The sequence below is a fragment of the Drosophila kikkawai genome, chromosome 2R (assembly GCF_030179895.1).
Source record: "Drosophila kikkawai strain 14028-0561.14 chromosome 2R, DkikHiC1v2, whole genome shotgun sequence".
NCBI classification, from domain to species: Eukaryota; Metazoa; Arthropoda; class Insecta; order Diptera; family Drosophilidae; genus Drosophila; species Drosophila kikkawai.
Window position 1 is genome coordinate 20,625,641 of NC_091729.1, and position 13,830 is coordinate 20,639,470.

The window sequence follows — 13,830 nt, forward strand, 5'->3', positions numbered from 1 at the left end:
AAAAGCAGTTGGTTTGCTGACAGTTTCCAGGAAGAAGGGACCGATGCAAATACAAATTTCTGGGAATGCTATTGCAGGATTTTAGGATTCTTGTGCGCTGCTATTGCTGTTGCTGCTCACGCATCGTCGAAGCTCTTTAGAAGTGGTGGATGGAGTGGTAGGTGGGCAGGTGATAGGACACCGAGGACACCGGATGGTGGGCAATTAGGGGGGCGTGGGCAATGAGCGGTGCATGCGAGATGAGCGGCGCATGCGAGATTATGGGTGCATGGTGCACAACCGTTGGGGCAGACACGTAATGCGAATGTGTCAGCAGAGGGGCGTGGTAGCCCAGGCCCAGGGAGAGTCCTCGCTTGGCCTTCACGGAAGACTCCTGCTGCTGTTGCTGCTCCTCGGCGGCGGGAGCAGGTGCGGCCAGGATGCAGGCAGCGCTGGCGATGAGCAGTAGCAACTGTTGCGTGTCCAGGAATTTTCCATTAGCGTTTAATGAGCGAGTAAGGAGAAAATTGAAAATGTTGGCAGAAATACTTGAAATATTTGACTTGAGTTGCAAAAATGTTGTTATTTTTATTATTTTAAGGTAGTTTTTGTTGGTGTTTTTCAAAATGCTTACAGTGAACTTCATTTTGTTTAACTATTTATGATTTATGGTCTTGGGGACTCAACTTGAAGCTCCTTGCTGGCTGGCTTTAATTCAACTAACATCGCTGGCAGCCAGAACGACTTTATTTATACGATTTTCAAGCAGCTGCACGGATTGTTAGAAACTCACTCAAAACTAAGTCAAACGCACTCATTAGGCAAAAACTATTTAGGCCCAAAAATAAAGTAAAAATCTGGCAAAAAGTCAGCACAAGAGACGCACGCATTGAGAAAAAAAGATATGTATATATGCCCACATCAAGCCAAAATTGCACAAACAAGCCAAGCCAAGCCGAGTCGAAAAGTATCTGAGTGTGAGTATCTGAGTATCTGACAGAACGCCAGTCCCATGCGTGTGTTTCTTTTTAATTCAGCAAATTATTTCGAGTACTCACTTTGAGTGCCAATTGCCACCATAAATTATGTGCAGCTCTCAATAACTTCAATGGCCAAGTGTTCAAGTCATAAACAAACTGATTTTGATGGCCAATAGGCTGAGCAGGCTGAGTCTTCTGTGCTTGAACTTTAAAGCTTAAATAAACCCACTTTAAATTACATTTTAAGCCAATAACTTTAAAGAATTTTAAAATATAAAAATAAAGCAATAAATATCAATAAAACAATAATGTAATTTACATGCTCTTTAAATCTTATTTACAGATGAATAAATCCAAAACTAATCCTTTTATGCCCGATTTAATTGAAGAATTTATTTTTGTTTCCATTGCAAAAATATTCATTTTCATTTTGCTTTTGCATATATGCAAACTACCATGGTTTTCCATTTATCTCGTTTATAATCTAGGCAAACAATTTCAATTACTTTTTCAGCCAGCTGCCCAGCAGCTCTTGGGGAGACTCTGACAAATGGGCTCAATAAATTTTGTATGAGCATGAATTCCATTATGACTTGAAATGATTTGAACAATTTGTTTAAGCCATTACGCAGAGACGGCAACAAATGGTTGATACAATTCAGACAAAACACACAATCTGCGTTTACCTTGGCTAATTGAAAATGGTTGACTTTTCGAGTGATGGGAATCTCTCTTAACGTTTAGCATTTAAGTGGTAGTTCTCGCCTTTAACGGTCTTCATAATTAGGTCCTTGTTATGGCCTCGCAGCTTAACTGTTAAAGAATCGTTTAGCCAATTGGCCCAGCGGGAGTTATATGGCCTGAGTTCTATCCGATAACAGTCGCTAGTATCCAGGAAAATGTGGTAATAAAAAATGAGGAAATAAACTCACACACACACACACTTACACACTCTGGAGGCATATTTGACAAGCGGAACGTTAATTAACGGCATAGCGAATGGCTAAAAAGAGAAGATAGAAACGCGAAACAGCAGCTAGCAAAGGAAGAGCCTGGAGTGCCATTGCTGTTTATCTGCAGCTGTCAGTTGATGGCGCCATTTTGTTTCCCCAGTGCCTGTGTGTGTGTGTGTGTGAGGGTGTGGGGGTGAGCCGCTAAGGATGTCTGTGGGTGCGCCACCTGTTTAGACATATTCCTCAAGGCCACGTGCCTTTGAATTGAATGCGACTTGGCTAACTAGATAATTGCCAAGAGCCAAAGCCGCCAAGAAATGGCTAAGCAAAAAGCCTTGACTTTCCCTACTTGGTAATTAAAACTTAATGAAAGAAAGCACCAAATGGGGAGTTACACGGCTTTAATAGATTCATTTTCTAGCGTGTCGGGTTTATTAATTCTGTGCAAGTGCCCTAAAAAGTTTTTTTTTTATTGATTTTGATTAAATAGAATCAAATTTTATGTAGAACACTTATAATTTAACTTTCTTTTAGAGTTTGACTTGTTTTAGGATTAATTTCTATTAGAAAATTTCATATATGACTTATTTTAGAAATTTATTCATAAATTTGCAACATTTATAGACATATATAAGGACTTAAAACTTAAACAGATTAATCTGTGGCAAGACAGAACCTGGGAAAAAAGGATGGTGTGTGGGAAGTTATTACTTTTACCAAATGAACTTTTGCCAGTAGAATTGATATTATATTTCCCCGAACTCATTTTTCATTTCGATTCAAAGTACAGTCACTCAGACTCATATTGCTAGCAACAGATGTAAAAGCGTTTGACAAAATCGAAAGGCCAATCGATCAACATCAAATGAGTCGAGACCACGAGTCCCCAGCCTTCCCCTCCATTGGAACTCCACCGAACCGAGCAAGTAATTCAAAATTATGCATACCAGATGAGGCAATGCAATGTGGAGTGAAGTAAAGTGGTGCCAGTCGGGGTTGCGAAACTGCTAACGGCCAACAGGATTCGAATCCAGATTCAAATTTAGATTCAGATTCGTCGGGGCCATTAGCCAAATGCAACACCTTTGATGACGTGTGGACATGTCGACATTGATTTGGCCAACTGAGTGATCTGGGTAGGCAGTGTCATATTGTCAATTGTAGGACAACTAGAGATAACTTTTCACAAAAGCAAACCGGATAAAAAAGGTCTACAAATGAGAAGAGTTTTGAGTTAAACCACAATTTCAAGTAATAATAAATAGTTCAAACCCTAAATGCCACATTTTCTGAGGGTTTCTTAGATTAAACTTACTATTGGTATTCATAATAATATATTTATAAATAAAAATCAATTATTCAATTTTAAAGATATTTTTCTCTGCATGTATTTGGTGTGTTTGCCAATTAATTGCCAACAACGCCCAGGCTGCTCTGCATCACAGGTAGACAGTCGGACAGGTGGTGCTCAGGCTCCACTTTTGCCACTCAAATATTTCGTTAATTATGCTGCACAGTTGCTTTTCCAATTCGACCAACAAATGTCAAACGCAAATATTTCGATTTGATTTTTGAGTTGGCCCACAAATTTTGGGTATAAATTCTGGTTGTTCTTGTGGTTTTCAGATGCCAAAAACATTTGCCTGCTATTGTTGTTGATAGGCGTGGGAGTTAGTTGCATGTCATTAGACTACACAATCTGTTGTTCACAAACATGTCATTTAACCAAGCTAAACAAGTTGCCAAACTATGGTTTTCCATGTGATCTGATTGTCTGCTTAATTGGGTCCCTGGTGGCCGCCGCAGCGCTTAGACAAAAGCAATTTTACACATGTGGTGGTTAACCTTCTATACAATTGAACTACAATGAGTCCACCTGACATAACATATGCATCATTAATTAAAATGTGCACAGAGAACAAATATATCTGCAGAATAAGATGCAAAAAAAAGTATCTATATGTTGATGATGTGTGGGCATTTAATGGGGATTTCGATTGAAAAATAAAGTTGCGATATATAAGCGATAAATCGATATACGTAAGGAAACCCTAAATATTGTTTAAATTATGATTCCTGAAAAAATATATAAGCTAACTATCAAAATATGTTTTAAATATGTTTAAAGAGACAAATCATTAAATTTGTACGCTTATATCGATATTCAATCATTAAATGTGATAGTTTTCGATATTTTCATTTTCGATATATCAAACTTAACGATATTTTCAATAGTATCAGTCTAAAAAACGCCATATCTTTTTCGATATATCACATTGAACCTTTAGTAAAAATACTCTTTTCCTTTTAAAATGTCTTTTTTTAAACTACCCTTTACAATTTACTAACATTTACCTTCTTTTTTTTGCAGTTTATTAATTTTTGATGTAAATAAAACCGCAAGGCTTATCAAACTGCGACAATGCAGGACACCAGCCTCAACATGACCCAATCGCATTTGCAGCCCCAAATGGCGGCCTTCAACAAGACGGTTCTGAAAGAGCTGCAGATAACCAAAACTGATATCGACAAGTTCCTGAAGTATTGGCAGGAATTCCAGAAGAAGAACATGTCCAGCCAGGTGGACGAGTGTCAGGGCTATTGTCAAGGTGAAATTTACAACTGGCTGCGCGCCTACAACAGCATCCATGGATACGTATCCCTGATGGTAAGTGCTTCCCCCTTTAACCCAAAAAAAAAAAACGCTATTCATGTTTTGGGGGGAAAACAATGGAAACTTTTGACTAATGACTGAGCTGCGAAGGCCAAGGCGCCTCATGAATGTAACCGAGAAAGGGTCTCGTCTCTGTCGGCTGATGAATTCAAGGGACGCTTTCACCTTTGAGCTCTGGCCCAAGTCCAGGATACTCCGTCCCTTTTTCGAATTAAAGCAATTCGGTCTGTTCAGCTCAAATTGCATTAAGTGGATGGAATGAGCCCTGAGTCCTTTGTTTTGGGGCTCTGGGTCGCTTTAAAGGGATTTGCTGAACGGATATAAATTATGTTTGATGTGGTTAAGGCGTTAATGTGTTTTTCCCTTTCATTTTAATTTCCAAACATTAGGTTTTTTTTTTGTTGCCTAGGAATCTTTTCAGCAAAACATTTTTCTTGCAGAGATTTTTTGTTTGTTGAAGCTTAAACTTAATCATTAAGCTTTATCTGACTGTTTTTCTTAGGGAAACTGAGTTTTCACTTTGAAGTCACTTTATTACGTTTCAAATAGTTAGAACAAAGTGAATCCTTTGGTTGTTTACCAAGTAAAATTTAATAGTTTGACTCAAGAAGTGAGTTAAAGTTACTCACAAAAGTTAAACAAAAGTTTGCTGTGAGAGAAAGTGTGAAATAAGAACCCATCGTACATCACGAGCTGAATGAATAAAACATTCAACCACTCTAAATTCCAAAAGGGGAGAATGTGCAATCAATTGAAAGAGTGTGAGAGCTCTGAAACATTCTTCTTTTCTACAAATAACACTCACATATTTTATCTACAGCCCTTGAATATTGCTTCTTGTTGTTTACTTGAATCACATAGATTTGCATATTCGGGACGATAGCAAACATCTTGAACATAATGGTTCTGACCAGAAAGGAAATGGCCAAGACGCCCATAAATAATATCCTCAAGTGGCTGGCGGTGGCCGATATGTTTGTGATGCTGGAATATATACCCTACACTTCCTATCAGTATATCTACATGGGGCCAGGTGAGAGGGTTTTATTTCGAAAATATATAGTAAAATAATTAAATTTCTAAAATATTTACTATTATTTTTTGTTCGACAGGTGAAAAGGATCTGAGTTACACCTGGGCTGTTTGCCTGTTGATCCACATGCACTTTACCCAGATCCTGCACACCATCTCGATTGGACTGACCGTAACACTGGCCATTTGGCGATATGTAGCCATCAGGTGAGTGGATCTGTAGGCCAGCATTGCATGATCTATCTCTAGTCCTGATACACACCCTCCTCATACATTTTGAGTTTCGGCATTGATTCATATTAATCACGCTAATCCGCATCCGCTATTCGAAACGACATCCGGCTAATATGATTAAAACTTCAATGTGGCATTATGTGGCTTCTCTTCTCTTCCTCCCCGTCTTTTGTTTATAGCCAAATGTTACCATCTCTATTCCACAGACATCCCAACGGGGGCTGTGCCAACTTCCTGCTCGCTCATTCCCGAGAGGCGATCCTCCTGCCCTTCATCCTGTCACCGATCCTCTGCCTGCCCACATATTTTGTGTTTAAGGTGCGCGAAACGTATGACGTGGACAGTGTCAATGCGGAGGCCATGTACCATGTGTATTTTGACCAGGATTCGGTTCTATACAGGTGAGATTGGGGGTAAAAATCCTTGTGTTAAGGTATAATTATTTATATTATGAATTCTAGGTTCAATTTTTGGATACATTCCGTGATTATTAAACTTTTACCCTGCGGAATTCTGATCGTGATCAGTGCCGTGCTCATGCATGTCTTGTGCGAGGCCTCCAGACGTCGTCTGAAGCTAAGGGACTACAGTAATCCCGCCAAGTATGCCATCCAGCTCAATCTGAATGAGTCCAAGTCCAAGAAGTAAGTACTAAAATATGTATATGTAAAAAAATATAAAAGAAAAATGGCAAGATATTGTAATAATATCGAAAAGATCGCAGCAAAAAAATATCGAAATTAAAAGCAACGCGAAAAACGAGTATTTCTTTGTTTTAGATTTAGAAATAAATTTCTGTTAAATATAAGGATTATCGAAAATACTAACAAAAATCTCAATATATCGTAAATTTATCGAAAAATCGTATAACAAATTATTAAAAATTTAAATTAATGATTTTAAAGGAAAATATAACATATTTTTAACCTTTCAGGCCGCCACGCTGCGATCGTCGCAATGATCGCACCACCCTCCTCCTGGTGGCCGTGCTGGTCCTCTTCCTGGTCACCGAGTTCCCCCAGGGATTGCTCGGCCTGCTGTCGAGCGTGATGGAGAAGTGCTTCTTCGCCCACTGCTATCCGCCCTTTGGGGAGCTAATGGACCTGCTGGCGCTGATCAACGCGGCCGTAGGATTCGTGCTCTACGGACTGATGTCGAAACAGTTCCGGACCACCTTCCGTTCGCTGTTCATGAAGCGGCACTTCGGCAGCACCGAGATGACCCGACTGACCCGAGTGACCACCACGTGCGTCTAAACAGGACTTGGATTCATATTAGAGATTGGTATCGATATCGATACCGCTGAGATGTGATTTTTAAAAGGCTCTGCAGAAACATTTTGTAGAGATATTTTTATGGGGACTAGGTGAAGGGCATCCAAGATGTTCAGGGCTTAATCCAACTAAGAATTTCTAAACCTTAAACTTTGTAAAAGTTTCGTTGCATTGCATAACGAAAAAAAAAGAAGAGAAACTGTGAGCCGGAATATATAAATTTTGGTTAAAGCAAATATCGGTTGACCTATTGGATTGATTTCCATTGATTATCCAAGAATTAATTCCGTTTGTGATTTGGCTGTTTAGCAAGTGCCATTTCCTTTCCAATTAAAATTAATTTCTAAGAATTATGCATTAACCAAATGGTGTTTCGAACTCGTGTCTTAGCCCGTAAGATTTTGCTAGGCTAAGCGACTAAGGTACTGAGATGGTACCAACACGACACACTTACTTTCCACAAAAACTAAAAATAAATAAAGTCTTATCATAACCGGAATCCAAGGATAGCTATGGCCAAGAGGACAGATAACTCTGTGAGCCCCAAGTTGATCTGTCTTCTTGGCTCGAAAAATCAAAACTTCGATCACTGGATTCCAGCTAAGCGCCAATGCATTACACATTGGCTTTTTTTATGAGAGTTTAATTACAGAATACTATTTAAACAGCTTATATTACGATTTACAAATAGGTGTGAACACACGTTCAAATAAATGTTTGATGTGAGTTTGGCGCGTTTAATAAATATTTATTTAGCGTTTAACATTTTTTGGGGAAACTGCTTTAATTCTACGAATCATCCAACTTCAGTTTTGGCTTACAACTGCATTCACCTCCAAGGGCAGATCATCTGGTGGTAGTTCCTCGAATCCATTTTGCCGCAAATCCGAGTCCTCTGAGTCTGCAGCATCCAGCAGGATGCCGTTGCCTTGATTCGATATTCTCAGAAGAGATTTCAGCTTGGTGGCTTGGAATTTGTACTGTTTGGGAAATGGAGAGCATTAAATGGAAGGCTTTATGGAATATTGGGTTGGTTGGGTTTGGTTTGGATTTCGCTACCAATTAGGGAAGGCTCTTTTCATTCACGTGCCGCAGCATACATCCACTGGGAGTGCTGGTATCTCAGGCGACTTACTTCCGTGGGCAGCAGCAGGTCCTGGGCCTGGCTCATGAACCTGTTGTATTGCTCGGCGGCCAGGGCCAGTCTTCCGGTTTCATAGCAAAACAGGGCAAAGTTCATCACAACCAAAGGATTCCGTACCGAGCCTTGCTGGCCACATGCCATGCCACTGGCCCTTTCCAGGGCCACGAATGCGTTCTCCAAGTCGTCCAGCTTACGTAAACACACTGTGGGATGGATAAGTATGGTTATTATTATTATTTTGAAGATGAAACAGAGGAAAATATTGAACAAGCAAATAGTGCAGAAGAAGGAAATTTTTTCCCTAGAATTTAGTGTATTTTTTTATGAGAAATATTTAACAGAAAATTGTAATTTATTAATTTCTTAGATTTTTGATGGTAGAACAACAATATTAAATATTTATTTTAATTAAAACAAAATATTTAGTAAGCTTCAGTAAATAAAAACATCGGAAAATTAATTTAATAGTTAAGAAATCTTAGGTAATATTTTATATAAAAATAAATTAAAAGTCAAAAGACAGCCCACTATTTTGGCAAATATAATTTTTTGAATATAGAATTTTATAGAATTTTTTCCCAGTGATTATAGGTATAGCTTACTTACGCCCCAGGAGCATGTAGCACTCGGCATTATCCTTGCGCAGGTTTATGGCTGCGGCCAGCGTGTGAAAGGCACTGGCATATTGTTCAGCTGCGGTCGAGTTTGGGTAAACAAAACAAGTAATAACAATAACAACCATATACCAACAAGAAAGTAGCTACTAACAATGCTGAATAAGGCCTAGGACCGGAACGCCTAAGGCCCTGGCTTTTCTTGGCACTTTTAAGAAATTTATTAAAACCTCCAGCCTGTAGTTTTCCCTCTATTTCTATTTAACCCTTTTCAAGCAGGTTTCCCTCCGTTTTCCTCGGACTAATGAATGGGTAGTCATTCTGCCTAAGAAATGACAAGTTTTGTGAATTTGCAGCTTTTGTATTGACCAATCACTGCAGCAGTTGCAATGGCATGTGCAGTTTTGGCTAACTGCCAAACGTTTGTTCCGCAAAATAGCTACAAAACAATGGACTTTCGGACATGAAACGTGCTGGTAAAGTTTGTATAGTTTTCCAACATGAAAATACTTGTGGAAATTCTGAAAAATATTACTGCAAACCTGTTGAATTTTTTGTTAGCTAATTGCTGGAAATAATATATTCAATCTCTGAATATTTCATCTGAAAATTCCACAAAATGTGCTTCACAGAAATAACAAAAAGTAAAGCTTTAAAAGAAAAATATACACACATTTTTGTGTTGACTTTACAAAGAGTGTGCTTATATTCTGGGGAACCACTCACAGGCAATGTATATTAAGCTCAAGTTGTACAGAGCGTTGTAATTAAGCGGCGAGAGCCAAACGGATTTGCGCAGAGATGAAATGGCCTGGAAAAAATGATGAAATATTTAAATGCCAAAATGATACATACATATGTATATATGTAACTTGAGAATTTAAGTACCACAATAAACTTTTGCTTTTTGAAGAAGCACAATCCAATGTTGTTCCAGAGCTCGGCAATTTCCGGCTCAGCGTTTGCGATTTGGCTGTATTTGCTAAGGGCGCCATCCACGTCGTTCCGGGACTGCAAACAAAAAAAAAAAAAAAAACAGAGATATATACAAGCAGTATTTAAAAATTTAAATCGTTAGGATGGTGACTTTTATCAAAAATTGGTAACCAACTCACCTGCAAAATGGCCCCGAAGGCCAACAGACCCTTGGGCGAGCATTTCCGCTCGATGCTGACGACTTCCGCCAGACGATCGTGCGCCTTTTGGGTCTCGTTGATTTTCAGGTACAAAACACTGATTTCAATCAGCACTTCGGAGTTTTCAGGTGTCAGGCTGTAAATGAAAAAGAAAAAATGAAACTCAAAACCAATCTCATGTCATTAGCAAACTGACTGCAGGCATGTCTCCAGCACATCGATGGCTTTTTGGTATTGCTTTTCCTTGCGATAGAGTTCTGCCAAACGCACAAAGCTCTCCAGTTTCCGTCCTGATTGAATTGCAAGCTCAAAGTAGGCCCGGGATTCATCTTGCTGCTGCCTGGCCACCTCCATTTGGCTTTGCGTGGTGGCCGCCCGATAAAGGAGCTCGCCCAGGTAATGATATATTTCATGGTCCGGCCGGGTGCTGCGCTGCTCTGCCTCCCGGAAAACCCCCAGAGCCTGGCTAAAACGACCCATTAAGTAGCTGAGAAAATGGATTGGGTATATAATTATTTAAATACACACACACACACAGTTTCCCCATAACAAATCATAATGCATTTTGGGGTAATATTCTGGCTACTAAAAGGTGCATTTGTAGTTGGTCGAGTGGGAAATTAATTATTTATTGGAATTTCCAGAAATGATTCTTAAATAATGGTATTACTATTATTTGTCCTAAAACTTAAGTTCATTAGAACTTTGTTAAATTATTTGTTTTATTACGAAAAAATACACAAGTTAACTTACAGTGTCCGACCGATTTCCTTGTACGTCTCAATGTTCCGCGGATTGAGCTCCACGGATTTCTGCAAGTGTCGCAAAGCCTCAATGTTATTGCCCTCTTCGCGGTCAATTAGGCCCTAGGCGAAGGGCAATCAATTAGAAAAGATACTCGGCATTAGCCGCAAAACCTGGATGGCTCACCTGGACAAAGTACAGGTACTCGGGATTCAGGTGTCGATTCAGCTCACGTTCGATGAGGCGGCGACAGCGCGTGAACTCGCGCCGAGTAAAATAAATGTGGAGCAGCCAATTAATGTTGGCATCGCTGGGCATTTTGGGAGCTGTTTTGTCCTCAAATCGTATGAAAAAAAAAACCAAATTAAATAAAACAAAGATGAAAAAGAACAACGTTTTCAAGGACTTTCGGGCACTTTGTTTCTTGCCTGGCCGCACAACCTCCAAGCTGGGCAATTCGATGAGCCTGCCGTTGCAGTTGATTTGTTCCGTTCCCGGCTCGTACATGGATTACTCTGCTCTGCTCCTTTTCCTCGTCCAGGCAAAAAGCTCAACTTCAAAGAAATGCCACTCCTGTTCGCTTTTGGCCGGCAAAACTTGGTTTTTGTTATGGAAAACTCATGCGTTGCCATGGCGAGTTTTTTGTGTGTATTTTTAAGGGTTGCCAATGCCGACGGGGGGCTGGAAATTAACTTGTTAACTGAATTAATGCACGTTTAGGCCGGGCCAAAAATGCGAAACGAGTCTAAGGCGAAAATTCCACAGCATGTATTTTTAATTAGCTGCGACAAAAATGTCCAAAACCCATTTGAAACTAATCGAAATGCAATAAAAGCTCGCTGAAACAGGCTAAATAATTGCCAAGACAAAAAGAGCAGTTTGTGGATCGGGCAGATCTTGGGATAGACCAGTTTTGTGGGTTGCAAACCCAGGTCCCGGCTCCGGCACCGCCTAATTACTCAATTTAATTCACGCCGACACTAAAGTCGGTGCCAAAGTGGCAAAGTCTGTTGCACTCGTTTCCATTTTGGGACCAAAAGACATGTGATCGTGAGCTACATTTGAAATTGTTTTCTTGTTTTGCTCGCCGCCCAAAATTCAAAAGCAATTAATGCACGAAAACATATCGTACAAGATCACCGTGAAATCTGAATCGATACGGCTTCAATCGCGGCGCCGATCTCAGATCTCAGAGAGATCTTGAACGGGAAGTGGCACCTTTTCCCAAAAGGCAACGCGGCGGCTACGTGATCTGCAGCCAGAATTTGCTAGAATTCGCTAGGAAGTGGTGACCACCTGATCACAGACCATAAAGATTGACACTCATGATGGTTTCGCTTCCAAAAGGGGGCCTTAAATTGCAAGGAGATTAAAATCAAATTACAAAACATGACAGTTTACGAGAAAAAAACATCTCTTTAAACATTTTCCTAACAGGGTTTTGGGTGGCAAGTACAGTGAGTATTGGATAACGGATTATTAAGTATTTTAAAGTTAGTTTTTTATATATATTTATTAGCTTTTATTGCTTTTTTAAATTGATGTTTTGTTAGGCAAAATAAAGTGATCATGTCATAAGGTCTTAGATAAGCAGAACATTTCTATATATCGATAATGTATCGATTTTGTATAGCTATGGTCGATTAATAAATGGATATCTTAACGTTGAGATGAATAGTTTTGAGATAAATCTTAATTCCTTTAGATATATATCACCAATAAATCGAAAAAAAAGAAAAAATAAATTAGGTAACGATTATAAGGTATTTTTCGATATTATCTATCTTTTAACGTTAAATGCATTTTTCGATACTTGAAAATTTTATTAAATAACATGAATTCATTTTCGATATATTTTTTTTTATTTTTTAAATTAAATTTTAAAATATTAATACATATATATTTCTGCAAAAAATTCTTTCCCATGCAACAATTGGCGTAAAATTATTTTTTACATGTTATAGTCCATGAGCTGCTTTGTACTGATTTTACAAATTATGGAACTGCTTTTAAAATTTTCTGTCAACTTTTACACTGCTTTTTAAATAGTTGATAAGTTTTTGTACTACTGTTTTACGAGTTGAACAATTTTACTCGTAAGTAAGATATAGCGGTATAACAGCAGAGAAGTGAACCAATGTATCCAAGTTTTCAACCTATTTGTAACGGTTTATACTATAGAAATTTTTAGAATTTTTTAATAAATTAAATATATTTTTTATTTATTTTTCAATTGTATACAATTATATATTTTTTCCATATTTTTAGATACAATTTAAAATTAATATTATTAAATTGAATAATAAATTTCCAAAAAGTGTAAAAACCTAACCGTAAATGGTTTGAGACTTGACTAACCAGCTAAGGTGAATGTGAGTGCAAGTGGGATAGAAATATAAGGCTAAAACTTTTTCTTTTAAAAACTACAATATTTCTAATTAGACTTTACCTTAATTTTAAGAGTAGGTCTTTAAAGATGTAGTTAGCATAATATTAATTATTAAATTAAAAACAAATTTTATAACTATATTTATTCACCTAAGGTATGACGGTTTATTTACTCAAGTCATTATACCCTTGCTCCCTATGGGTCAACGTGTATAAAGAGTCACACAATCAATACTATAATATTGAACTTAGCCAGCATAATGTCTTCGATGCCAGTGGCCGGAGGAGAAGGTCAAGTAAGTGCTCTCTCCCTCATTGACATGAAATTAAATTCCCTCTTATTTTTCGTCTTGGTGCCAGGGCAGGCATCTGGTGCTGCCTCGGATGGGGGTCGAGGCCTAATTCAATTACAGTACCACTGTAAATATGATTTACACCCGATGACACTCGACGGGCTGACCCCAGTGGCGCTTCCGCATGCCTTACGCACATTTTCGTGCGGCCAAAGGTCATAAAAAAGCGACTTACACAGCATACCAACAACACGCAACGCAGCTTCCTCTTTTCTTTTTCCAAGGAGAAAGCCTGCAGGCCGAGGAGGTGGGATTGCACGTCTGCTTCGTATCCCCGCAGGAGGAGGAGGAGGAGGAGGAGTAGGCGGAAGGTCGTTACTCACTG

At 38.8% G+C, this 13,830-nt stretch overlaps 3 protein-coding genes across 5 annotated transcripts in view; 1 reads left to right on the forward strand and 2 right to left on the reverse strand.

The window, feature by feature from the left end:
- LOC108072148 (G-protein coupled receptor dmsr-1) overlaps positions 1–7,889 on the forward strand; it is a 36,319-nt gene extending 28,430 nt beyond the window's left edge. Inside the window, exons 1-7 of one of the 2 annotated variants that reach the window (XM_070284694.1) lie at positions 3,141–3,163; positions 4,284–4,580; positions 5,448–5,619; positions 5,699–5,825; positions 6,059–6,253; positions 6,314–6,496; positions 6,787–7,889. In XM_070284694.1, coding sequence (XP_070140795.1) covers positions 4,335–4,580; positions 5,448–5,619; positions 5,699–5,825; positions 6,059–6,253; positions 6,314–6,496; positions 6,787–7,108 — 1,245 coding nt within the window. In that variant the 5' untranslated portion in view covers positions 3,141–3,163; positions 4,284–4,334 and the 3' untranslated portion in view covers positions 7,109–7,889. Of the gene's footprint in view, positions 1–3,140; positions 3,164–4,283; positions 4,581–5,447; positions 5,620–5,698; positions 5,826–6,058; positions 6,254–6,313; positions 6,497–6,786 lie in introns of those variants that run through there. The other variant, XM_017163191.2, reaches the window with a different exon arrangement.
- On the reverse strand, positions 13–691 carry LOC108072149 (uncharacterized). Its single transcript, XM_017163193.2, has 2 exons — positions 614–691; positions 13–451 (listed from the first exon to the last, which is right to left on the reverse strand). Exons 1-2 carry the CDS (start codon positions 623–625, stop codon positions 137–139), a joined length of 327 nt encoding a protein of 108 aa, XP_017018682.1. The 5' UTR covers positions 626–691; the 3' UTR covers positions 13–136.
- BBS4 (Bardet-Biedl syndrome 4) lies at positions 7,863–11,271 on the reverse strand. 2 transcript variants are annotated; one of them, XM_070284692.1, is made up of 10 exons: positions 11,193–11,271; positions 10,951–11,090; positions 10,774–10,886; positions 10,217–10,507; positions 10,000–10,156; positions 9,773–9,895; positions 9,611–9,695; positions 8,877–8,963; positions 8,262–8,473; positions 7,863–8,106 (listed from the first exon to the last, which is right to left on the reverse strand). In XM_070284692.1, the coding sequence occupies exons 1-10, from the start codon at positions 11,269–11,271 to the stop codon at positions 7,933–7,935; spliced, it is 1,461 nt and encodes a 486-aa protein (XP_070140793.1). In that variant the 3' UTR covers positions 7,863–7,932. The 2 variants fall into 2 exon arrangements, with proteins under 2 accessions (XP_070140793.1, XP_070140794.1); XM_070284693.1 differs by lacking the exon at positions 8,877–8,963.
- Positions 11,272–13,830: the final 2,559 nt, after the last annotated feature.

Bases quoted from the DNA above. Each gene is read 5' to 3' on its own strand.
- BBS4 (XM_070284692.1), bottom strand. From the start codon at position 11,271: ATGTACGAGCCGGGAACGGAACAAATCAACTGCAACGGCAGGCTCATC. The intron at 10,508-10,773 runs GTAAGTTAACTT...CCATTTTCTCAG, and splicing joins AAGGAAATCGGTCGGACACT to CTACTTAATGGGTCGTTTTA. The intron at 10,157-10,216 runs GTCAGTTTGCTA...TTTCATTTACAG, and splicing joins GTGCTGGAGACATGCCTGCA to CCTGACACCTGAAAACTCCG.